General features: G+C 40.4%; 1 protein-coding gene across 3 annotated transcripts; it reads right to left on the bottom strand.

Annotated features, from left to right (window-relative positions):
- Window positions 1–1,638: 1,638 nt before the first annotated feature.
- LOC311044825 (LIM/homeobox protein Lhx8-like) lies at window positions 1,639–25,520 on the bottom strand. 3 transcript variants are annotated; one of them, XM_084056638.1, is made up of 8 exons: window positions 25,342–25,520; window positions 18,736–18,942; window positions 17,721–17,842; window positions 11,385–11,605; window positions 9,492–9,625; window positions 8,515–8,610; window positions 3,571–3,742; window positions 1,639–2,451 (listed from the first exon to the last, which is right to left on the bottom strand). In XM_084056638.1, exons 1-8 carry the CDS (start codon window positions 25,369–25,371, stop codon window positions 2,159–2,161), a joined length of 1,275 nt encoding a protein of 424 aa, XP_083912764.1. In that variant the 5' UTR covers window positions 25,372–25,520; the 3' UTR covers window positions 1,639–2,158. The 3 variants fall into 3 exon arrangements, with proteins under 3 accessions (XP_083912764.1, XP_083912765.1, XP_083912766.1); XM_084056639.1 differs by having other exon boundaries at window positions 9,492–9,601; XM_084056640.1 differs by having other exon boundaries at window positions 2,302–2,456.
- Between the last annotated feature and the right edge of the window lie 825 nt (window positions 25,521–26,345).

Below are 26,345 nucleotides of genomic sequence, written 5' to 3'. Positions count from 1 at the left end.
TAATAGAAACTGCAGGCTTTCTATTGACCTGGAAAGTTGCGATGCAATAACAGAAGCCATTGCTCTCACGTTAATACTAATCTAAATAAGAACATTTAAATCTGGTTGGAAAAAAAAATCCTGCCTATCGATGATGTCACTAGTAGACGGGATTTCCACAGCCCTCCTATGTAATTCAAATGTAAAGTATGTCCTTCTCTATGGCTGTGAAACCTGGAAAACCACCAAATCAATCACTGATAAACTGCAAGTGTTTATTAACAACTGTCTCAGATACATACTGAGGATTTGGTGGCCCAACAAGATCTCAAATGTAGAACTGTGGAGATGTATGAAACAGGAGCAAATCAACACACAAATCAAATTTAGAAAGTGGGGATGGATCGGCCATACACTTAGAAAGGATCCGAGTAATATAGCAAGACAAGCTCTGGACTACAATCCTCAAGGCAAGAGGAAGCCAGGGAGACCAAAATCCAACTGGAGGCGGTCCACACTTGGTGAACTGACCAAGCAACCCGATCGCCAGAGGAAACGTTCTCATTGAACGTTTTTCAACGTTTCTCAAAATCCGTGCATAGACTACTGGGGGTTTCTAGGCGACTATGCACGGAATGACGTGCACAAATCCGTGCAATGTATACTAATTCTCTGGCGATCAGGCTGGACCAAGACGGGGACCTCCTGGCAAGAAGTAAAGAACATTGCGCAGAGGAGAGTGAGGTGGAGATCCATGGTGGACGCCCTATGCTCCCAAGGGGGCCAAGAGGATTAAGTCAAGTAAGTCAAGTCCTATGAGTAGGAAAAAAAAGCTACCATTTTATCATGAGTATTAGTGAGAACCTATTATATGAAGATAGATTGAAAATGGGTGAAGTCGTCCTATAAAAAAATATATATATATTCCAAGATAAGCAAAAAGTTTCAAGATTTTTCTAAAATAGCAGATCTACAAGCTCTGAGCTTGTAGATCTGCTATTTTTGAATTGATTGGATGGTTGTCCAAGCCAGTAAAACATGCGTAGAGCTACGAGAAGGTCAGGGGTGTAACAAAGACTGGATTTTTATGATGCAAAGATGTCAATAATTTATTACTGGTTACACATGTAATGAGCCGCTCTCTGGTTACACATGTAATGAGTCTCTCTGGGCTTTCAGGTTAATACAAAAACAAAAACAAATCTTTTGCTGTGTAAATACAAAAAATAATCTAATTTGAGCCTTTTAAAGAAGAATTCCACCCGATATTTTTCTTACCTTTTATAATGATATTATATCCTAGGAGGAGTGGGTACGGTAGGAAAAGAAAATCGGGCGACTGGGGATGGAGTTATGAATGTTTTCGTCCCAGGATATCATAATATCACATAAAAAGGTACGAAAAACGCCGGGTGGAAGCTGAGTTGGATGTTAAGCCCATTAACCCATTAAGACCTGAGGCCATTCTTTAACCCATTAAGACCTGAGGCCATTCTTTAACCCATTAAGACCTGAGGCCATTCTTAAAAATGTTTTTGGAAAAAAAATCGCATTTTAAGATTTTTCAAAAATAGCAGATCTACAAGCTCATGAAGGTCTTTCCACTACCAGTTATGCCATATGTGAAGAGCAGCCCATTTTCCCCCATGTACAGTATAAGGTCCTCCACCAGTGGCTTGGCAACAACCTCAAACAGGTCCATCTGGGTCGTTGACACTCCAAACACTTCTTTGAATGAATACCGTGTCTCTTTGAACTCTCCATTCCGATTGGCTTTGAGCCCATGAGCTTGTAGATCTGCTATTTTTTTGAAAAGCCGAAGAAATCTACACGGATGCGTTCCTGGTCTTAATGGGTTAACGATGCTTAACATCCAACTCGACCGTGTAAATAAACATGTTCGTCGTCATGTTGCCACAAGGTGCCTCGTCATACATTTCAAATAAATTAAATGCCAGGACATTTATAACTAATAATATGATACAACAATAACAAAAATATATCTTTTTATACACTCAATGTATATTTAACTTAACACTGGCACGTTGCCATACTGCTTCTCTTCAGTAAATATTTTAAAGAAAGGGAATTGTTTGTAATGCCCGCACACAGCCACAAGGGGGCAGTGTATGTATATTAGCTGATGAAAATGTTGTTTTTTTTGTGAACCTGAACAAATTCAAACAGCTTTGTGACAGCGTTCATAATGTTGATCAAACTTGTAGGCGTGGTGACGTTCAGTGCAGGCGTGTTTTAGGCGTGTTGTAGGCATGTTGTAGGCGTGTTGACGTTCAGTGCAGGCGTGTTGTAAGCGTGTTGTAGGCGTGTTGACGTTCAGTGCAATGCCACCGGCTCCTGAGAAACCTCTCGGCTCGTCTTCAAAGTGGGCGTGGCTCAGGCGTGGCTGACTGGCAGGTGTGTCATGGGATTGGCCATGATTGGCTGGAGCAGCAGTGGGTTTCCGTTGGAGGACTGGACTGGAGGAAGAGAAACACACGTTTTAAAATCTAGTGAATATGAAGAGAACTGTACAACAGTCAGGTTCTCAACCTTTTCAGGCCGTGACCCCCCCAAACTAATCCTATTTGAACTGGGGACCAATATTTACAGTATACCCACATGTGGGCATACTGTAAATATTGGTCCCCAGGGCACGGCCACACCCGTGTCTGTGTCACCATGTTGGGTCCTAGAGAGGCATTAGCCTGGTAAACCCTCCCTCCGGAAATCTCATTTCCATTTGATTTCAGGAAGGAGTCTGGCCTGAACCGCCTTTCTGCAATATTCGCTGTGGGCTGGAGTTGGGCGGGAGTAATACCGTTGACTGACAACCCCTTCAACCAATGATCGTTTTTCCCCTTCAGCCAATCAGCAGTTCATTTTGACGAGCTCCAGACTAATGTGACGCAACGGGACTTTTGAGACGGCCATGCCGAAAATAGGTTGCCTTATTGGGATACATGCGTGTCACTGCCCGCCCCTGCCGGTTCTCTAAATTTATATTTTTAAATAGGCTCTGTCATGATTAATTGACCACATATATGAAGTTAAACAACTAAATTCTATCCAAACGATATGTTAATAGTAAATTCCGTGCCTCAAAAAAGAAGTTTGAGACCGTTTTAAGAACGAAACTAAGAAGTGACGGCACTCGGACAACAACAATGGCTGCCGTTCGTCTTTTGTCGGCGGCTCTCAGGCTGCACTCGGCTTCATTCGGGCTCACTCGAACTCGCCACCTGATTGGCCAACTGTCGATGTCAATCACAGAACGATGTGCGACGACGCTGATAGGCTCGTCAGTTCGGCGTACAGAGCCAATATTGCAGAAAAGCGGTTCAGGCCAGAATCCTTCCTGAATCAAATGGAAATGAGATTTCCGGAGGGAGGGTTTACCAGGCTAGAGAGGCATGGCTTTGCGGCAGAAGTTGGTTGAGAAAAAAATCTGAACACAAACACACAGGTTGTGCGTGTGTGTGTGTGTGTGTGTGTGTGTGTGTGTGTGTGTGTGTGTGTGTGTGTGTGTGTGTGTGTGTGTGTGTGTGTGTGTGTGTGTGTGTGTGTGTGTGTGTGTGTGTACGTGTGTCTTACCATCCATGTAAGTCAGAGTGGTCAGAAGGGTTGTATCAGGAACAAACGTAGTGTAATGCAGGTCCTCTATCAAAGGTGCCGCCAGTTGGCCAGAAGGAAGTGATGTCATCACCGTACAGGAAACGGGATGTGTGTGTTTTTTCTGACGAGCTCGACAGTTCTGGAACCAAACCTGGAGGAGAGGGTTATAGAAACACAGGGTTATAGAAACACAGGGTTAGAGAAACAGAGGGTTATAGAAACAGAGGGTTATAGAAACACAGGGTTATAGAAACAGAGGGTTATAGAAACAGAGGGTTATAGAAACACAGGGTTATAGAAACAGAGGGTTATAGAAACACAGGGTTATAGAAACACAGGGTTATAGAAACACATGGTTATAGAAACACAGGGTTATAGAAACACAGGGTTATAGAAACACAGGGTTATAGAAACAGAGGGTTATAGAAACAGAGGGTTATAGAAACACAGGGTTATAGAAACAGAGGGTTATAGAAACACAGGGTTATAGAAACACAGGGTTATAGAAACACAGGGTTATAGAAACACAGGGTTAGAGAAACACAGGGTTATAGAAACACAGGGTTATAGAAACACAGGGTTATAGAAACAGAGGGTTATAGAAACAGAGGGTTATAGAAACACAGGGTTATAGAAACACAGGGTTATAGAAACACAGGGTTATAGAAACACAGGGTTATAGAAACACAGGGTTATAGAAACACAGGGTTATAGAAACAGAGGGTTATAGAAACAGAGGGTTATAGAAACAGAGGGTTATAGAAACAGAGAGTTATAGAAACACAGGGTTATAGAAACAGAGGGTTATAGAAACACAGGGTTATAGAAACACAGGGTTATAGAAACACAGGGTTATAGAAACACAGGGTTATAGAAACACAGGGTTAGAGAAACACAGGGTTATAGAAACACAGGGTTATAGAAACACAGGGTTATAGAAACACAGGGTTATAGAAGCACAGGGTTAGAGAAACAGAGGGTTAGAGAAACAGAGGGTTAGAGAAACACAGGGTTATAGAAACAGAGGGTTATAGAAACACAGGGTTATAGAAACACAGGGTTATAGAAACACAGGGTTATAGAAACACAGGGTTATATAAACAGAGGGTTATAGAAACACAGGGTTATAGAAACAGAGGGTTATAGAAACACAGGGTTATAGAAACAGAGGGTTATAGAAACACAGGGTTATAGAAACAGAGGGTTATAGAAACACAGGGTTATAGAAACACAGGGTTATAGAAACACAGGGTTATAGAAACACAGGGTTATAGAAACACAGGGTTATAGAAACAGAGGGTTATAGAAACACAGGGTTATAGAAACAGAGGGTTATAGAAACAGAGGGTTATAGAAACACAGGGTTATAGAAACACAGGGTTATAGAAACACAGGGTTATAGAAACAGAGGGTTATAGAAACACAGGGTTATAGAAACACAGGGTTATAGAAACACAGGGTTATAGAAACAGAGGGTTATAGAAACACAGGGTTATAGAAACACAGGGTTATAGAAACAGAGGGTTATAGAAACACAGGGTTATAGAAACACAAGGTTATAGAAACAGAGGGTTATAGAAACACAGGGTTATAGAAACACAGGGTTATAGAAACACAGGGTTATAGAAACACAGGGTTATAGAAACACAGGGTTATAGAAACACAGGGTTATAGAAACAGAGGGTTATAGAAACACAGGGTTATAGAAACACAGGGTTATAGAAACACAGGGTTATAGAAACACAGGGTTATAGAAACACAGGGTTATAGAAACACAGGGTTATAGAAACACAGGGTTATAGAAACAGAGGGTTATAGAAACACAGGGTTATAGAAACACAGGGTTATAGAAACACAGGGTTATAGGGTTATAGAAACACAGGGTTATAGAAACAGAGGGTTATAGAAACAGAGGGTTATAGAAACACAGGGTTATAGAAACACAGGGTTATAGAAACACAGGGTTATAGAAACACAGGGTTATAGAAACAGAGGGTTATAGAAACAGAGAGTTATAGAAACAGAGGGTTATAGAAACACAGGGTTATAGAAACACAGGGTTATAGAAACAGAGGGTTATAGAAACAGAGAGTTATAGAAACAGAGAGTTATAGAAACACAGGGTTATAGAAACACAGGGTTATAGAAACAGAGGGTTATAGAAACAGAGGGTTCTAGAAACACAGGGTTATAGAAACAGAGGGTTATAGAAACACAGGGTTATAGAAACACAGGGTTATAGAAACAGAGGGTTATAGAAACACAGGGTTATAGAAACACAGGGTTATAGAAACAGAGGGTTATAGAAACACAGGGTTATAGAAACACAGGGTTATAGAAACACAGGGTTATAGAAACACAGGGTTATAGAAACAGAGAGTTATAGAAACACAGGGTTATAGAAACAGAGGGTTATAGAAACACAGGGTTATAGAAACACAGGGTTAGAGAAACACAGGGTTATAGAAACACAGGGTTATAGAAACACAGGGTTATAGAAACACAGGGTTATAGAAACACAGGGTTATAGAAACAGAGGGTTATAGAAACACAGGGTTATAGAAACAGAGGGTTATAGAAACACAGGGTTATAGAAACACAGGGTTATAGAAACACAGGGTTATAGAAACACAGGGTTATAGAAACACAGGGTTATAGAAACACAGGGTTATAGAAACACAGAGCGGTGGTTGATGTTGATACGTTCCTTTTTATCTCATGTAGATTTATGTAAAAGTATCAATACTGCAATGTAGAAATACTCTGTTACAAGTAAACGTCCGGAATTCAAAATGTACTTGAGTAAAAGTGCAAAAGTATTGGTATCAAAATGTACTTAAAGTACCAACAGTAAAAGTACTCATTATGCACAATGTCCCAAGTTCAAAATGTATAAAATATTTTGAAAATAGCAGATCTACAAGCTCGATGCGACGCACTGTGAGCTTGTAGACGCATTGTGAGCTTGTAGATCGGCTATTTTCAGATGACCGACATATATATAGGCCTTAAAGGAGAATTTTGGACTAAAGTTTTATTACCTTTCTATGTTGTTATGATATCTTAGGATGAATGGTACAGTAGAACATTTTCATAACTACAACCCTGGTCCGCCACAGCTTAAAAGGTGCGCGGATAGGCCTTAGATTAGATCACACATTGTAATAGTTTTTTTTTTTTTTTTCGTGAGGGATCTGACGTTCATAGTGACAAAACACTGTTAAAAAAAACAGAAGTCTCGCTAGACTTTTAGTTGCATAGTGTTCTGTCACTATGAACATCAGATCTCACCGAAAAAAAAGCTATTCAAATATGTGATCTAATCTAAGGCCTATCCGCGCACCTTTTAAGCTGTGGCGGACCAGGGGTGGAGTTATGAAAATGTTCTACTGTACCATTCATCCTAAGATATAACAACATAGAAAAGGTAATAAAACTTTAGTCCAAAATTCTCCTTTAAGTAGTTGGTAGTTTGCGATAATAATAAAAAATCACACCTGTGTGAAGGTAGCGGCGCCTTTGATATATTTTGTCATAGATATGTGTTTCTACTAGAGAAACAATATTAAATCTCTGTAAATTTATTTCAAGGCTTCCAGTGGCACTAAATAGTGCCATTGGAAGCGAATCACCAAATGCATTCCAAGGTAAGTGGCAAAAACTGATCTGTCATAGCTGATAGAGTGGGTAACTAAAAAATAAACTTTGTGTGTGCGTGTGTATACATGTGGTACCAGAAAGATATGTATGTGTTATGAAATAATCTATACAATTTATAAGCCGTACCCAGAGTGTTTATGTTCCGGACTTTTACAGTTTATATAAACCATCTAATTTTGTATTCATGATATAATATTGATGTCATGAATAGTTCCCTTGCCTGACCAATCAGAACGTTGACGGACCTGACCAATCAGAACCTCGACGGGCCTGACCAATCAGAACGTTGACGGACCTGACCAATCAGAACCTCGACGGGCCTGACCAATCAGAACGTTGACGGACCTGACCAATCAGAACCTTGGCGGGCCTGACCAATCAGAACGTTGACAGACCTGACCAATCAGAACCTTGGCGAGCCTGACCAATCAGAACGTTGACGCAAAAGCCAGGTATAGAGGGCTAATATCCGCTCTATACCTAAAGGTATAGAGCGGCTAGCGCCGCTAAAAACTAGAAAAAGTGCTCCTCGGAGCACAGGTCTCCGCCAGGTCAGGTACTTTATTGTGGCCTCCTGGTGGCGCTATAATAGGCCAATTGGAAAGGGTGCCATTTATTCTTAGGTCGTTCACGGCAATCGGACACTGCATTCATGATTTGAGGCATTTTGTTCCAAACATGTGTTTGGCTAAATTAGACCTGCTGGTGGCGCTGTAACAGGCCAATGTTTCTTCCTTGGCCTAGTGTTTGTGAAATTTCATGGAAATCGCAAGCTGCGTGCATAGTTTGAGGCTTTTTGATCAAAACGGACCAATCCTGCAAATTGTGGAAGCCAACCATAGGCAATGAGGATGGAAATCGGACAGATTCGTGTTGATCACATGACTATAGAGATACTGTGTACCGACTTGCATGACGTTTGGATAAAATCTGTAGGAGTAATGTAAAAAAATGGGTTTAGCACAAATCGGCCTCATGGTGGCGCTATAACAGGCCCATGTGAAAAATTTGAGGCAGAGGTTCTGAATTGGCATCCAGGGAGTGTGTGTGCACAGTTTCGGAATGACCGGGCCAACGGTGCTGGAGATTAGCTGGTAACACACAGACAGGACACACGGACACACACGCGGACGGACAGGGGCGAAAATATACTCTTTCGCCATGCCTTCGGCCTGGCGGAGACAAAAATACCTCAAAATTGTACAATACTTGTACTTAATGACTTTCCACCACTGCGTATCCTACTGTAAGTAGGTGGTATACCTGTATGACTCTGCGGCTGAGGCCCGTCCTCTCTGCTAGTTTCTGCAGAGTCTGAGCGTCTGGGTTGTTGTCCTTTGAGAACTGTGTCTGCATGACCTGGAGGGTATTGGTGGGATGGGGGGGAGGAGGGGGAGGAGGGGGCACAGAATTATTTGGACACAGTCAGTGTTGATTTTGACAGCACATTTTTATTTAGTTTTACTCATAGTCTTTTGAATCAAATTCCATTTAGTTTTAGTCATATTTTAGTCATTCTGAAATGTTTTAGTTTTTGTCTAGTTTTAGTTGACTAAATATCATAAGATTAAATCTACAGTTGATTTAGTCGACTAAAATGTATGTTGGCGGTGCCTTGATGGCGTCATAATGGCTGATTTTACACTTGGTTGCATGCTGAAAATAGCCGATCTACAAGCTCACAGTTGTGAGCTTGTAGATCTGCTATTTTCAGAGCGCAACACCCGAGCGCAACCAAACATAAAATGACTTGTCTTTTAGTTCTACTGGATCTCTTCTCCACTAGATCCCTCACTAACATTTTAGTCTAGTTTTTATTTGTTGACGAAATTGTCAATATATTTAGTCTTAGTTACAGTCATCATAGCTTAGTTTTTATCTAGTTTTTATTTAGTTTTTATTTAGTTTTGGTCAGTGAAAAAAGGTAGTCGAGCAACATTTTTCGTCATAGTTTTAGTCGACAAAATCAACACTGGACCCAGTCGCAATAAAAACTTTTCCTGTTGGCTTTCCGTACATAAACGTTGACATCTCCTCACTCTTTGTGCCAAGTCCATTCCACAGTGATGCAGCATGGATCCCCACCATGACCCATTAAGACATTAAGACCGGGAAGGCATCTGTCATTTTAGATTTTCAAAAATAGCAGATCTACAAGCTCATAGCGCGACACTCAGTAACGAGTAGTGCATTAAGAGTTGGGCTTGTTTTATTTTGGTAACAAGCCCAACACTGTGTACCTGTAACTGGTCCACGGTGAAGCTGGTTCTGGCCCTCTTGGCAGGCCTGGATATGGTGCTGGCACCATGCTGTCCACCAGATGGCAGTACGTCTTCATCTCGGGCCCTTTCTGAAAGATCACAAGAGGGTTTCCCTTTTTGTTGATTTTTTGCCTTTTTTTTTTTTTTTGACAGGAAAGAGACGGAGAGCTGAGATGAGAGAGAGGTGTAAGACATGCAACATACTGTATGGCTCCAGCTGGATTTACAATTGGGAGACGTAACCTTAGACCGTTGGTTCTCAAAGTGGGGTCCGGGGACCCCCAGGGGTACTTGAGGGGGTTCCAGGGGGTCCCCAGCTAAATGAAGGATAGGAACCAAATGGACCCTTATGGGTCTGTAACTCTGAGAGTGTACAAATGGAACCAAATGGACCCTAACGGGTCCATTTGGTTCCATTTGTACACTCTCAGAGTTAAATTAACATTGGTTTTACAATATGAATTGGGGTCCCAGAGGTATAAATGCCAGTAAATGGGGGTCCGTAGCCTAATGCATGTCAAACTGGGGGTCCTTGAAATTAAAATGAATTAGAATCACTGCTAGAGAGCCGTAAAAATCTTCTCTTATGGGGGCCCCTGGCTTATCTTTTCAAATGGGGGTCCGCGGGCTGATAAGTGTCAATTTGGGGGTCCTTGACATGAAAAAGTCTGAGAACCACTGCCTTAGACGGCATGCTAACAATTCACCCCATCGCATTTGAAAGACACTTTGAAATCTAAAACTCAATATGGGGTTAATAGTCTTGCATACCATGTACTTATATTAATAAAAAAAATTATCCCACTTTTTTGCGACCCTTTTTCACCCGGTGCCAATTATCTAAGTGATGCTGGGCGCTACACTCCCACCGCCAGCCTAGGGAGCCCAGGGCCGAGCTCATGCCTCCTTCAATGCATGAGAGCCAACTGACCTTCTTGTCACCTGACAGGGGGGAGTTTCCCTGGTAGGACGTAGCGCGTGGAAGGAACACGTTATTCCAACCAGTTCCTTTCCCCTCCATCAGGCGCCCCGGCTGTCATGGGGGAGGCAGTATAGAGACCAGGATTACTGCATGTTTTTGTGAGGGTATTAACTACCCTAGGGGACATGGGGAGAACATGAAAACTCCACACAGAGTAGGCCCTTTCACCAACCCCACCTAGGGTATGGGCACTGATGACGCGGAGGAGAAGACACGGCCCCAGCGCCCACAGCGTCCCCGGCGGGAATCGAACCCAGGACCTTCTAGCTGTGAGGCGACAGCGCTACGGACAGCGCCACCGTGCGTACTATGTCCTATAGCTAGCATTACTCTTTGATTTGCAAAATGCTTAAAAATAAGGCCCAATGCAGAAGACTGGTAAAAAAAAAATGGAATTGTCAATTGTAATTCGCAGAAACACATGCATCAGTATTATACAGTTAAATTGTTCATTTATCCCTTTAAAACTAACTAAACGGACCCGTAACTGTGTTAACCCATTAAGATGATCTGCTATTATATTGCCATCTACCAACTCCATCCATATAGTTGTTGACTTACTGCTGTCCTGGGGTTAAGGTATATATTATTATAATATTATATTATATATATAATATATACATATAGTTGACTTACTGCTGTCCTGGGGTTAGGGTATATATTATTATAATATAATATTATATATATATATATATATATATATATATATATATATATATATATATATATATATATATATATATATATATATATATATATATATATATATATATATATATATATATGTATATATATATATATATAGTTGACTTACTGCTGTCCTGGGGTTAGGGTATATATTATTATAATATTATATTATATATATATATATATACATATAGTTGACTTACTGCTGTCCTGGGCGCGTTTGATGTTGTCCAGCATGTTGTCGTAGTGACCTCGACAGAACACCTTGTCGTCCATCAGGCCAAACTCCTCTCCGGTGTTGAGCTGGCGCTTACAGGAGGAGCAGGAGAAGCAGGCCAGGTGGAAGGTGCTGCCACGCGCACGCCGGACCCAGTCACTGGAGCGGATGTTGCGCCCGCAGCGCGCACAGCGGGTCCCGTACTTCCTGAAGAGAGGAGAATAGGAAGATGTACTCAGAGCTCTTTTTTTTCTTATTATTAAGTAAAAGTAGCAATACTGCAATGCAAAAATGCCTGTGAAATCCCTGTATTCAAATACGTATGTACTTCAGTAATCAGTAAAAGTACTGGCATCAAAATATACTTAGTTACAAACGTTATGCTGGCTGGTGTAACAAAGTATAGTCTAGTTCAGTGCTTCTCAACCGCCCAAAATAATCATATATATTTATCTATTTTACTCATTTTTTATTGGAAAAGGATTTCAAGAGACAAACAGACATACAAGGATGCAAACATTAAAAAGGAAAACAAAATAAAAAGAGTCCTTTGTGTCTCCTACCGGAACCGCTGCCTACCGGTCCGCTGGTCATCACATTGTCTTAAAAATATCCATGAATTCAAGTCTACATGTTTTTTTGGGGTGAACTATCCCTTTGAAAGGATGATTCCTCTGCTTGTTTCAGTGTATGTAATAAATGTGTTTGTACCTGAAGTAGTCCAGAATCATGTGTTTGTACCTGAAGTAGTCCAGAATCAATGTGTTTGTACCTGAAGTAGTCCAGAATCATGTGTTTGTACCTGAAGTAGTCCAGAATCATGTGTTTGTACCTGAAGTAGCCCAGAATCATGTGTTTGTACCTGAAGTAGTCCAGTTTGTTTGTTTGTTTGAATCAATGTGTTTGTACCTGAAGTAGTCCAGAATCAATGTGTTTGTACCTGAAGTAGTCCAGAATCAATGTGTTTGTACCTGAAGTAGTCCAGAATCAATGTGTTTGTACCTGAAGTAGTCCAAAATCAATGTGTTTGTACCTGAAGTAGTCCAGAATCAATGTGTTTGTACCTGAAGTAGTCCAGTTTGTTTGTTTGTTTGAATCAATGTGTTTGTACCTGAAGTAGTCCAGAATCAATGTGTTTGTACCTGAAGTAGTCCAGAATCAATGTGTTTGTACCTGAAGTAGTCCAGTTTGTTTGTTTGTTTGAATCAATGTGTTTGTACCTGAAGTAGTCCAGAATCAATGTGTTTGTACCTGAAGTAGTCCAGAATCAATGTGTTTGTACCTGAAGTAGTCCAGAATCATGTGTTTGTACCTGAAGTAGTCCAGTTTGTTTGTTTGTTTGAATCAATGTGTTTGTACCTGAAGTAGTCCAGAATCAATGTGTTTGTACCTGAAGTAGTCCAGAATCAATGTGTTTGTACCTGAAGTAGTCCAGAATCAATGTGTTTGTACCTGAAGTAGTCCAGAATCAATGTGTTTGTACCTGAAGTAGTCCAGAATCAATGTGTTTGTACCTGAAGTAGTCCAGTTTGTTTGTTTGTTTGAATCAATGTGTTTGTACCTGAAGTAGTCCAGAATCAATGTGTTTGTACCTGAAGTAGTCCAGAATCAATGTGTTTGTACCTGAAGTAGTCCAGTTTGTTTGTTTGTTTGAATCAATGTGTTTGTACCTGAAGTAGTCCAGAATCATGTGTTTGTACCTGAAGTAGTCCAGAATCATGTGTTTGTACCTGAAGTAGTCCAGAATCAATGTGTTTGTACCTGAAGTAGTCCAGAATCAATGTGTTTGTACCTGAAGTAGTCCAGTTTGTTTGTTTGTTTGTTTGAATCAATGTGTTTGTACCTGAAGTAGTCCAGTTTGTTTGTTTGTTTGTTTGTTTGAATTAATGTGTTTGTACCTGAAGTAGTCCAGTTTGTTTGTTTGTTTGAATCAATGTGTTTGTACCTGAAGTAGTCCAGAATCAATGTGTTTGTACCTGAAGTAGTCCAGAATCAATGTGTTTGTACCTGAAGTAGTCCAGAATCAATGTGTTTGTACCTGAAGTAGTCCAGAATCAATGTGTTTGTACCTGAAGTAGTCCAGTTTGTTTGTTTGTTTGAATCAATGTGTTTGTACCTGAAGTAGTCCAGTTTGTTTGTTTGTTTGTTTGAATTAATGTGTTTGTACCTGAAGTAGTCCAGTTTGTTTGTTTGTTTGAATCAATGTGTTTGTACCTGAAGTAGTCCAGAATCATGTGTTTGTACCTGAAGTAGTCCAGAATCATGTGTTTGTACCTGAAGTAGTCCAGAATCAATGTGTTTGTACCTGAAGTAGTCCAGAATCAATGTGTTTGTACCTGAAGTAGTCCAGTTTGTTTGTTTGTTTGAATCAATGTGTTTGTACCTGAAGTAGTCCAGAATCATGTGTTTGTACCTGAAGTAGTCCAGAATCATGTGTTTGTACCTGAAGTAGTCCAGAATCAATGTGTTTGTACCTGAAGTAGTCCAGAATCAATGTGTTTGTACCTGAAGTAGTCCAGTTTGTTTGTTTGTTTGAATCAATGTGTTTGTACCTGAAGTAGTCCAGAATCAATGTGTTTGTACCTGAAGTAGTCCAGAATCAATGTGTTTGTACCTGAAGTAGTCCAGAATCAATGTGTTTGTACCTGAAGTAGTCCAGAATCAATGTGTTTGTACCTGAAGTAGTCCAGTTTGTTTGTTTGTTTGAATCAATGTGTTTGTACCTGAAGTAGTCCAGAATCATGTGTTTGTACCTGAAGTAGTCCAGAATCATGTGTTTGTACCTGAAGTAGTCCAGAATCAATGTGTTTGTACCTGAAGTAGTCCAGAATCAATGTGTTTGTACCTGAAGTAGTCCAGTTTGTTTGTTTGTTTGAATCAATGTGTTTGTACCTGAAGTAGTCCAGTTTGTTTGTTTGTTTGTTTGTTTGAATTAATGTGTTTGTACCTGAAGTAGTCCAGTTTGTTTGTTTGTTTGAATCAATGTGTTTGTACCTGAAGTAGTCCAGAATCAATGTGTTTGTACCTGAAGTAGTCCAGAATCAATGTGTTTGTACCTGAAGTAGTCCAGAATCAATGTGTTTGTACCTGAAGTAGTCCAGTGTGTTTGTTTGTTTGAATCAATGTGTTTGTACCTGAAGTAGTCCAGTTTGTTTGTTTGTTTGTTTGAATTAATGTGTTTGTACCTGAAGTAGTCCAGTTTGTTTGTTTGTTTGAATCAATGTGTTTGTACCTGAAGTAGTCCAGAATCATGTGTTTGTACCTGAAGTAGTCCAGAATCATGTGTTTGTACCTGAAGTAGTCCAGAATCAATGTGTTTGTACCTGAAGTAGTCCAGAATCAATGTGTTTGTACCTGAAGTAGTCCAGTTTGTTTGTTTGTTTGTTTGAATCAATGTGTTTGTACCTGAAGTAGTCCAGAATCAATGTGTTTGTACCTGAAGTAGTCCAGAATCATGTGTTTGTACCTGAAGTAGTCCAGAATCAATGTGTTTGTACCTGAAGTAGTCCAGAATCAATGTGTTTGTACCTGAAGTAGTCCAGAATCAATGTGTTTGTACCTGAAGTAGTCCAGTTTGTTTGTTTGTTTGAATCAATGTGTTTGTACCTGAAGTAGTCCAGAATCAATGTGTTTGTACCTGAAGTAGTCCAGAATCAATGTGTTTGTACCTGAAGTAGTCCAGAATCAATGTGTTTGTACCTGAAGTAGTCCAGTTTGTTTGTTTGTTTGAATCAATGTGTTTGTACCTGAAGTAGTCCAGAATCAATGTGTTTGTACCTGAAGTAGTCCAGAATCAGTGGCTGCGTTTACATGGACAGGTTTATTCCACTTCAATTCGGAATGAATGCTCATTCAGAATAGAAATGCTCATGTAAACGCATCGGTATGGCCATACCGGTCTGATCCGAATGAAATTTCATTCGGGTTTGAAGGGCTGGTATATACCGATAGAATCGGGCTACATTGCCCATGTAAACGCACTGGTATCAGACTGGTATACATTTGTTCTTTTGCGCATGTGTCATTGGCTAGCGCGGTGCTTCTGGGTGGGGGGGAGAGGCGCAAGCCATGTGGAGTCTGGCGCTCCAAGCCCAAGTCGAAGACGCGCGTAGTTCTCCGCCGACCGGCTCCTCCTCCGGGTCAGCAGCAAATATAACAGGAGCTGATTTTGCTGCATTAAACTCATGAATAGCAGACCAATGGCCGTAGCCAGGATGCGGTGTGCTTCCATTATCAAACCTTCTCTCTACCTTCTCTCTCTTAACTTGTTTTATTGTCTCTCTTCTCTTCTTCCTCATTTACCTATATAGCTGGCAGCTTTGATATTGTGAGCTGTGGCTTGTTATTATTTCTCTCTGGCAGCCGTGACTTAAGGCCTTGGCTACACGTACATGGATCTTTTACTAAACGGATATTTTAGTCCTCCGTTTTTAAAAAGAATCCCTGGCCACATGACAAAGATAAACAAAAATCCCTGTCCACACGTAGACGCAGAAACGCATCGATCAGCTGCATGTTTCAATTTTATATCAGATTTTATATTTACATTTATTTTATAATTATATATATGAGGGGCCAAATACAAATACATTTGTAATCACATGTTAAGGCCCAATACTGCAATAGCTGCATTATTTTAATAGCATACGTGAACAGCATACGTGAACATAAACGAAAACAACATTATTAGGGCTCAGCTGCAGCGCAAACAGTAGCCATGGTTCACATGACGCTGTCGAGTCTCTGGTTTATAGTGGTGTTCGTTTTTTTTTTACATTGCCAACTCTCACATGTACATAAACGTTCAGATTTCAAATATAAAGTGCTTACCCCTGAGCCATGGATGTTACAAGGCAATCCGGACCGTGATAAGTACCCGTATCTCCCGTATTGTTCAATAAAAAGCATTTTAATCCCATCGCCGGCCATTTTCTTTTTCTGTTCTTTTATTTTGGTAATGTATCAGAGTGCAATACACCTTCCAACCATTGGTGTCGCATGGTTGAAAGCATCGGAGAAAATTTGGAGAAAATGGCCGACGATCGGATTAAAATGCTTTTTATTGAACAATACGGGAGATACGGGTACTTATCGCGGTCCAGATCGCCTTGTAACGTCCGTGGCTCAGGGGTAAGCACTTTATATTTGAAATCTGAACGTTTATGTACATGTGAGAGTTGGCAATGTAAAAACATCGAACACCACTATAAAGCAGGGACTCTCGGCACCGGGGCGATTGTGTTTTAGGACGACAGACCCCACATTCAATCTGTGTGCGCGCCGTGTGTTCTACTTGGCGCAGAGAAAGAGGGTTTTCGTCACACAGTGAATGAGCTACTTTTCCCACCACTGTCTTATTATTAAGTATGACATTATTTAGCCATAAATGAGCGTGCCTTGTTTCATAGACTGTAAGTGTTGCTCTCTCTCTCTCTTCATTTATTATTATAATGACCATGAGCGGTCCGGTGTTTATGTATTATTGTATTATTTATTATTATAATGACCATGTGCGAATGCGCGATGACGTCATCGTTTCTCATAATCTCCGGATTACATGTCCACACAGATCCACTGAAACGCATGTTTTGGAAAACCTTCACTTATTTATCCGTTTACAAAAATATCCGTTTTAGCGGCCAAAAACACCGTTTGCGTGTGGCTGAAAGGCCAAAACGCACACAAAAATGTGCCTTAAAAAAAAGATCCATGTACTTGTAGCCAAAATTGTTATTATTCATTACCAAGGCTGCCAGAGGTAAATAATACATATGTTTACCTGTCAAACACCCCCGTCCCCAACCTGGCCCGAAGCACTCTGCGCATGACCAGAGTTCTATTCCGAATGAATGCTTGGCTCATGTAAACGATTGAGGAACAGGAATACTTTTATTCAGGTGCCATGTAAACAGTTGGGTATACATTTCTATTCGGAATGAGTTCATTCTGAATGAATAAATATTGTGCATGTAAACGCACCCAGTGTGTTTGTACCTGAAGTAGTCCAGAATCAATGTGTTTGTACCTGAAGTAGTCCAGTTTGTTTGTTTGTTTGAATCAATGTGTTTGTACCTGAAGTAGTCCAGTTTGTTTGTTTGTTTGTTTGAATTAATGTGTTTGTACCTGAAGTAGTCCAGTTTGTTTGTTTGTTTGAATCAATGTGTTTGTACCTGAAGTAGTCCAGAATCATGTGTTTGTACCTGAAGTAGTCCAGAATCATGTGTTTGTACCTGAAGTAGTCCAGAATCAATGTGTTTGTACCTGAAGTAGTCCAGAATCAATGTGTTTGTACCTGAAGTAGTCCAGAATCATGTGTTTGTACCTGAAGTAGTCCAGTTTGCAGAAAACCTGTTGCTCTTTGATGTAGCAGCTCACATGTCGGCCCAGTGAGGTCTGACACACGCTGCAGGACAGACAGCGCACATGCCAGCAGTAGTTGTTGACCTGAAGAATGAAGGAAAGATTAGGCGGTGTGTGTGTGTGTGTGTGTGTGTGTGTGTGTGTGTGTGTGTGTGTGTGTGTGTGTGTGTGTGTGTGTGTGTGTGTGTGTGTGTGTGTGTGTGTCCATGTGTGTCCGTTATAAAAAATATCGTAGTCACCTAGATGACTTATTCATTTTGCCTAAGTCATGTTTATCTGCCTTTATTTATATCTACCTAGCTCTACTCTCCTGACACTGCTGATTCATCCTGCCTTATTTCCTATATGTTTTCAGCCTATCAGAATGCGTGTTACATTCTAAATCATTTCTGCCTAAGTCAACAAGCAATGTAACAAGCATTCTGATTGGCTTAGGGCATAGGCAAAAAGGCACAATGATGCAGCAGTGTCAGGAGGGTAGAGCTAGGCAAAAAAATGTCAATTTGACCAAGAAGTGATTTAGCCAATTATGCTATGAGGCTAATGATTGGTTGTCGTGGATAACAAAGGCTAAGTCAATTAGCCTACATTCAAATGTAATGATAAATGTTAACGATACAGTTGTGGCAAACAGTTTGAGCAATTTGGTGGAATGCATTATGTTAAGGTGTGAAAGGGCCTGCTCAGTAAGGACATACATGATTAGATTGTAAACAAACAAATACATTAAAGAGGATCTTCTTAACCCATTAAGACCGGGAACGCATCTGTGTATCCACTTTAACCATTGTTTATCCTTTGGCAACTCAAAAATAGCAGATATACAAGCTTGTGCCGCGCTATGAGCTTGTAGATCTGCTATTTTGGATTGGCCAAAGAAATCTAAAAATGAAACACAGATGCGTTCCCGGTCTTAAAGGGTTAATGCAGCTACTAGACTAACGGTACAGGAGGAGGAGTCTGACAGTTCCACTGACCTGGAGGAGGTATCTGTCAGAGATCTCCTGGTTGCAGGAGGTGCAGAGGACCTTCCCCCCCGCTGTGTGTGAGGAGGAGGAGAAGGAGGTGGTCACGGTGGGTAGGAGGACGGTGGCCGAGGAAGAGGACATGCAGGAGGACACCGAGGAGGTGGGAGAGTAGCAGCCGTCCTCCTCGAAGATGTCCTCCTCAGGCCCGGAGGAACCCTGTGAACACAACTACAGTTAGAAGATGTTCTCCTCAGACCAGGAGGAACCCTGTGAACACAACTACAGTTAGAAGATGTTCTCCTCAGACCAGGAGGAACCCTGTGAACACAACTACAGTTAGAAGATGTCCTCCTCAGACCAGGAGGAACCCTGTGAACACAACTACAGTTAGAAGATGTTCTCCTCAGGCCCGGAGGAACCCTGTGAACACAACTACAGTTAGAAGATGTTCTCCTCAGGCCCGGAGGAACCCTGTGAACACAACTACAGTTAGAACCAGTGTTGATTTTGTCGACTAAAACTTTGACGAAAAATGTTGGTCACTTTTTTTCACTGACCAAAACTAAATAAAAACTAGAAAAAGTGCTCCTCGGAGCACAGGTCTCCGCCAGGTCAGGTACGTTATTGTGGCCTCCTGGTGGCGCTATAATAGGCCAATGTGAGAAAGGGTGGCATTTCTTCCTTGGCCTAGTGGGAATGTGTTTGTGAAATTTCACGGAAATCTCAAGCTGCATTCATGATTTGAGGCATTTTGTTCAAAACGGACCAATCCTGCAAATGTTGGAAGCCAACCTTAGCCAATGACGATGTAATATGGAAAATCGGACAGATTTGTGTTGATCACATGACTATAGAGCATCGCAGTTCCGCCACTTCCTGGTGCCGGAAGTAAATACTCGATGCATTTTTCCCATTGACTTTTCCAAAAACATTTATATCAATCAATTTAAGCCTAGAATCAAGCTATCCAGGATAGCGGTGAATCATGACCATAAAACCTTTTTTTCTGTGATTTTTTTTTATTTTATATTTAATGATATGATATACTATATTTAATAAATACCCTTTGTTTTGCCGTTTTCAAAAACGTTTTTTCACAGAATCAAACGTTTTATGGTCATGATTCACCGCTATCCTGGATAGCTTGATTCTAGGCTTAAATAAATGTATATAAATATTTTTGTAAAAGTCAATGGGAAAAATGCATTGAGTATTTACTTCCGGCACCAGGAAGTGGGCGGGAACTGCGACGCTCTATAGAGATACTGTGTACCAATTTGCATGACGTTTGGATAAAATCTGTAGGAGTAATGTAAAAAAATGGGTTTGCACAAATCGGCCTCCAGGTGGCGCTATAACAGGACCATGTGAAAAATTTGAGGCAGAGGTTCTGAATTGGCATCCAGGGAGTGTGTGTGCACAGTTTCGCAGCGACCGGGCCAACGGTGCCGGAGATTAGCTGCTAACACACGGACAGGACACACGGACGGACGGACACACACACATACACACACACACACACACACACACACACGGACGGAGGGTAAAACATACTCTCTCGCCATGGCTTTCGGCCTAGCGGAGACAATTAAGCTATGATGACTGAAACTAAGACTAAATATATTGACGATTTCGTCAACAAATAAAAACTAGACTAAAATGTTAGTGAGGGATCTAGTGGAGAAGAGATCCAGTAGAAAGAACTAAAAGACAAGTCATTTTATGTTTGGTTGTGCTCGGGTGTTGCGCTCTGCAAATAGCAGATCTACAAGCTCACAGCGCGACGCATTGTGAGCTTGTAGATCTGCTCTTTTCAGCATTCAAGTGTAAATCAGCCATTGCGAATTTTAGTCGACTATAATTAGGGGTGTGCCGATACACTAATTTCACTAAACGATACGATACGATATTGGGCTCACAACTTCGATACGATTTCGATACGATACGATACGCACTTTTTTTATTATGAAAATATATGGAGGAGAAAAAAAGAAAATGCAAACAAATAATTCTGTTTTTGCATTATTCAGACATGCAAACTTGTAGCTGTTCAGCTACAATAGCCGTTTTGAATCCAAATAGTATGACACCTGACCCGAAAAAAAAAACATGTTGTCACTCGTTTCACTTCGGGGCCGTTTGCATGCCTGATTATTATGATTGTTAAAAAAAAAAAAAAAAAAAAAAAAAAATTCAAAAACGATATTTTTTTTTTCCAAAACGATACATATCGTTGCGAAAACGTATCGCGATATATCGCGGGACGATATATCGGCACACCCCTAACTATAATCTTATGATATTTAGTCGACTAAAACTAGACAAAAACTAAAACATTTCAGAATAGAACTAGGTCAGTGGTTCTCAAAACGTTTTCGTGCCAAGGACCCCCAAATTGTATATGTATTTGGCCGTGGACCCCCACCTGAAAATATGTTGTGCCAGGGATCCCCACAGAAGCAAAGATTTGAGTTAAAAAAAAAAAAAAAACGATTTAAAGATTTGCACACATTCTTTCAAAAATAGCAGATCTACAAGCTATGGGCTTGTAGCGCGGCACTTGGTGCCGCGCTACGAGCTTGTAGATCTATTTTTGAATAGCCAAAGTGTAAAATAATGCTTTTTAGCTCAAATTAAAAAATTGACAGATGCGTTCCAGGTCTTAATGGATTAAGTTATTCAGAAATATCAGATCTATTCTATATGAGCTCACAGCGTGTCAAACACACTGACAGGCTATTTATGAAAAGTTTTACATTTCTTTTTTTTTTATAATTTTTATCCCGCGATTTTTGTAACCCATTTTTTTCACCCGGTGCCAATTTCCTAAGTGATCCTGGGCGCTACACCAGCCCTACACCAGCACTACACCAGTCCCCCACAGCCAGGGAGGCCAGGGCCGAGCTCATGCTTCCTTCAGTGCATGAGAGCCAACTGACCTTCTTGTCACCTGACAGGGGGGAGTTTCCCTGGTTGGACGTAGCGCGTGGAAGGAACACGTTATTCCAACCAGTTCCCTTCCCCTCCATCAGGCGCCCCGGCTGTCATGGGGGAGGCGGTATAGCGACCAGGATTACTACATGTTTTTGTGAGGGTATTAACTACCCTAGGAGACACGGGGAGAACATGCAAACTCCACACAGAGTAGGCCCTTTCGCCAACCCCACCCTGGGTATGGGCGCTGATGACGCGGAGGAGAAGACACGCCCACAGCGCCCACAGCGTCCCTGGCGGGAATCGAACCCAGGACCTTCTAGCTGTGAGGCGACAGCGCTACCGACTGCGCCACCGTGCCCCTAGTTTTACATTTCTTAACACAAATCTTCTCTTCTTGGGGGTCCCTGGCTCAACATTATGGCTCACAGATGGGGGTCCACGGCCAAATACATATCAATGTGGGGGTCCTTGACATGAACCACTGGTCTATTTTAGGCTACACACACTTTTCACAGATAAATACGTAACAATAGTTCATGTCAACTGTGTCATAACGCAGTGGTTCTCAACCTGTGGGTCGGGTCCCACACATGATTTTTTTTTGGGGGGGGGTCCCAGATGACAGTGAAGTGACAATTTAAAGACCTTAAAGACCTTTTTTTAACACCTAAAAATAAAATATTTAAACTAATTCTAAGTGCTTATCAGGGTGGGGGGTCCCCAGTTCTAATATGATTATTTAGGGGGGTCCCCAGTTCTAATATGATTATTTAGGGGGGGTCCCCATTTCAAATATGATTATTTAGGGGGGGTCCCCAGTTCCAATATGATTATTTTTGGGGGGGCCCTCAGTTTAAATATGATTATTTTGAGGGGTTGTGGCCTGAAAAGCTAGAGAAGCATTGTCATAACGTGTAGGATTAGATAAACTACACATTATACATTTAACTCTGAATGTACAAACACACTTTCATTATTATACATGTTTTAGCCATTAGAAAGTGACAGTATAGCTACAAATGTAACCAAATGGTCCATTTGGTTACATTTAGCTACATTTGGACCCTCTCAATTACAAATGTAACCAAGTGGTTCTCGTAGACGTAGACAAAAGGACGTTTAGGGTCCATTTGGTTACATTCATACACACTGTGGTAAACACATGAACACAGGCTGATGTTCACCTTCATTGACAGTTAGAATACAAGGCCTGATGAGCAAACATGTACAATGTATCAACACGTTTATCTCTCTCAGACAGACAGACAGACAGACAGACAGACAGACAACGTCATACCGGCACCAGATGAAGCCATTGTGTCATGTCTCATATATTAGTCAACACGGAGGAGGTTGAATGAACTGGAACCAGCGAAAAAATGTTGAGAATTGAATGATTGCATAAAACAATCACCTGTGCGTCCAGTCTCAATGTAAACAAATAATTGGTCTATGTTAGCCCTTAAAGCCATATATATATATATATATATATATATATATATATATATATATATATATATATATATATATATATATATATATATATATATATATATATATATTTCCATTTGGTTCCTGTCCATCATTTAGCTGGGGACCCCCTGGAACCCCCTCAAGTACCCCTGGGGGTCCCCGGACCCCACTTTGAGAACCAATGAACTATTCATCATGGAGGATGTTTAGTGTTTAGAGGAATGACTCATTGTTGACTAACTTAAACAGACAAAACAAACACATGTGTATGTTATGTTACACATGCTTTACCAGTAACAACATGTAACTTTAATAACAGTTTGATGATATAAAACACCTACTAGTTTAATAATAGTTTAATGATATAAAACACCTACTAGTTTAATAATAGTTTAATGATATAAAAACACCTACTAGTTTAATAATAGTTTAATGATATAAAAACACCTACTTAGTTCTAGTTGTTCTGTCAGAACATTGTTGTGTTGTGACGACATGACCAAGCTCTCTCTCTCTCTCTCTCTCTCTGGATGAATGATTTATTCTATTAAACTATTAACAGGATAAATGAACAAACTACTTCTTTATCCAGAACTAAAACAACCTTAAAGTCCTTTAAGGTTCGTTCTGTGTCGGTGAAATGAGGAACAAAACATTCACTTTTAATCTAAACTTATCTTTATGTTTAAGTTTCTTTTCTCTGAATGTTTCTGCTGCAGCTCGAGCTCACCTAGCGATGACGTCACCTCTGAGCCACCAGCTGCGGCTGATTGCGCTCTGATTGATGACGCAGGAGCAGTGAAGTAACCGAGTACATTTACTCAAGTAGGCTACTGTACTTATAAGTGCGATTTCGGGGTATTTGTTTACTTTACTGCAGCATTTCCCGTTTGAAATTTCCCTTTTACTTCTACTCCACTACATATCAGAGGCAAATATTGTACTTTTTACTCCACTATAATTATTTGCAAACTTTAGTTACTATTTAAATTAAATTGAATTAATTGTAGATTCTGATTATCATTACAAAACACACATTAACCACTTCAGCCCTATATACATTTCATCCATTTGAAAATAGCAGATCTACAAGCTCACAATGCGTTTTATACCTTGTGAAATGGGACATTCTGCATAATGAGTACTTTCTACTTTTGGTACTTTAAGTACATTTGATACCAATACTTTTGTTCTTCTACTTAATTACATTTTTTATTCCAGACTTTTACTTGTAACAGAGTATTTCTACATTACAGTATTGATACTTTTACTCGAGTAAAACATGTGAGTACTTTTTCCACCACTGCATGCACGACTCAATCACCCCCCGCGCGCGTGCACTGTGTTCGTGCTGAAAATAGCAGATCTACAAGCTCAGGAGGACAGTGGTTTTGCACCCAATGTGAGCTTGTAGATTTGTTATTTTCAATTAAAGCATCAGTGACGGTGTTTTCACTGAAACTGCAGTCAGTGGTGGAAAAAGTACTCAATGTTAAGTAAGTAAAAGTATCAATACTGCAATGCAGAAATACTGTAAAAACTGTAAAAGTCTGGTAATCAAAATTTACTTGAGTAAAGTAAAGTATTCATTATGCAGAATGTCCCATTTCACAAGGTATCGTATGTATAAAATGCATTACAATTTTTTGAAAATAGCAGATCTACAAGCTCACAACACCTGTTTTGTAATAATGATTCATATCTGCAAAGTAACTAGTACCTAAATTAAGTACAATATGTGCCAAGTACAATATTATTAACATTATTAATAATATTTATATAAATAACAGTTATCAAATATCTTAAAATATAGTATTTGGGAATCTCCTGTAGGACCTATAAATATACATTAAATATGTATGTATTTGGTGGTTTAACTTTCTGTGGCACGCTTTTTATGTGCATTTATAAATATATATTTTGCCAATTTACTTTCTATGCTGTTGAGTTGGAGTTATGGAACGAGAAAGATCACACATGTGTCAAGACTATCATAAAGTGACAGAGTTATAGGTTAGTTATAGAGTTTTATTTTCAAATAAAGATTTTTGAAACATACTGTACAAACACTGGTACATTAGTTAGGGGACAAATACAGATTCATTCGGGGGTCCATGACGACATGATCATATTTGACAACCACTGGTTGAAATGATAATGAAAAACATTAGGAAGCCATTAAGCCCAAAATAAGCAACTACTCACCGTGCTATGAGAGATACAGCTGAACATCATCTATATTCCAATACATCACCAGATGCTCCATAGACAAACGTGTGGGTCTGTTTATTCCACAAGGTCAGGTTAATATAATATATATATATACATATATATAATGTCAGGTTAATATATCCACTGCACACGGTCCTCCTGACATCATCAGCTCTCACTAATCCATCCTCTGTTCTGTTCTGTTCTCTGACAACAAGAGAGAAACACTTTTCCTCCTGGTTTTGGGGCAAACCTTCTATAGGCTGCACCGCCCACTCTGATACAGTAGAGTAGGCCAGTGGTTCTCAAACTTTTTCATGTCAAGGACCCCCAAATTGACACTTATTAGCCCACGGACCCCCATTTGAAAAGATATGCCAGGGACCCCCCATAAGAGAAGATTTTTATGGCCCTATAGCAGTGATTCTCAACCATTTTAATTTCAAGGACCCCCAGTTTGACATGCATTAACCCCATTTAATGGCATTTCTATCTCTGAGAACCCACTTTATGTTGTAACATCAATGTTAATTTAACTCTGAGAGTGTACAAATGGAACCAAATGGACCCGTTAGGGTCCATTTGGTTCCATTTGTACACTCTCAGAGTTATAGACCCATAAGGGTCCATTTGGTCTCTGTCCATCATTTAGCAGGGGACCCCCTGGAACCCCCTCAAGTACCCCTGGGGGTCCCCGGACCCCACTTTGAGAACCAACGGAGTAGGCTATGATGGACACATGTCTCACTCTGATACAGTAGAGTAGGCTATGATGGACACATGTCTCACTCTGATACAGTAGAGTAGGCTATGATGGACACATGTCTCACTCTGATACAGTAGAGCTATGATGGACACATGTCTCACTCTGATACAGTAGAGTAGGCTATGATGGACACATGTCTCACTCTGATACAGTAGAGCTATGATGGACACATGTCTCACTCTGATACAGTAGAGCTATGATGGACACATGTCTCACTCTGATACAGTAGAGC

Source organism: Gymnoscopelus microlampas, assembly GCF_963454915.1.
Source record: "Gymnoscopelus microlampas genome assembly, chromosome: 5".
In the NCBI taxonomy this organism is placed as follows: domain Eukaryota; kingdom Metazoa; phylum Chordata; class Actinopteri; order Myctophiformes; family Myctophidae; genus Gymnoscopelus; species Gymnoscopelus microlampas.
This window is presented reverse-complemented; position numbering and strand designations above follow the sequence as displayed.

What these genes read in the sequence shown, in the direction of transcription:
- LOC311044825 (XM_084056638.1), bottom strand. Translation starts at nt 25,371, where the DNA reads ATGATGTTCAGCTGTATCTCTCATAGCACG. An exon ending in CAAACGCGCCCAGGACAGCA is followed by an intron (nt 9,626 to 11,384) that starts GTAAGTCAACTA and finishes ATCAACAAAAAG; the next exon opens with GGAAACCCTCTTGTGATCTT. An exon ending in CACTCTGACTTACATGGATG is followed by an intron (nt 2,452 to 3,570) that starts GTAAGACACACG and finishes CCTCCAGTCCAG; the next exon opens with TCCTCCAACGGAAACCCACT.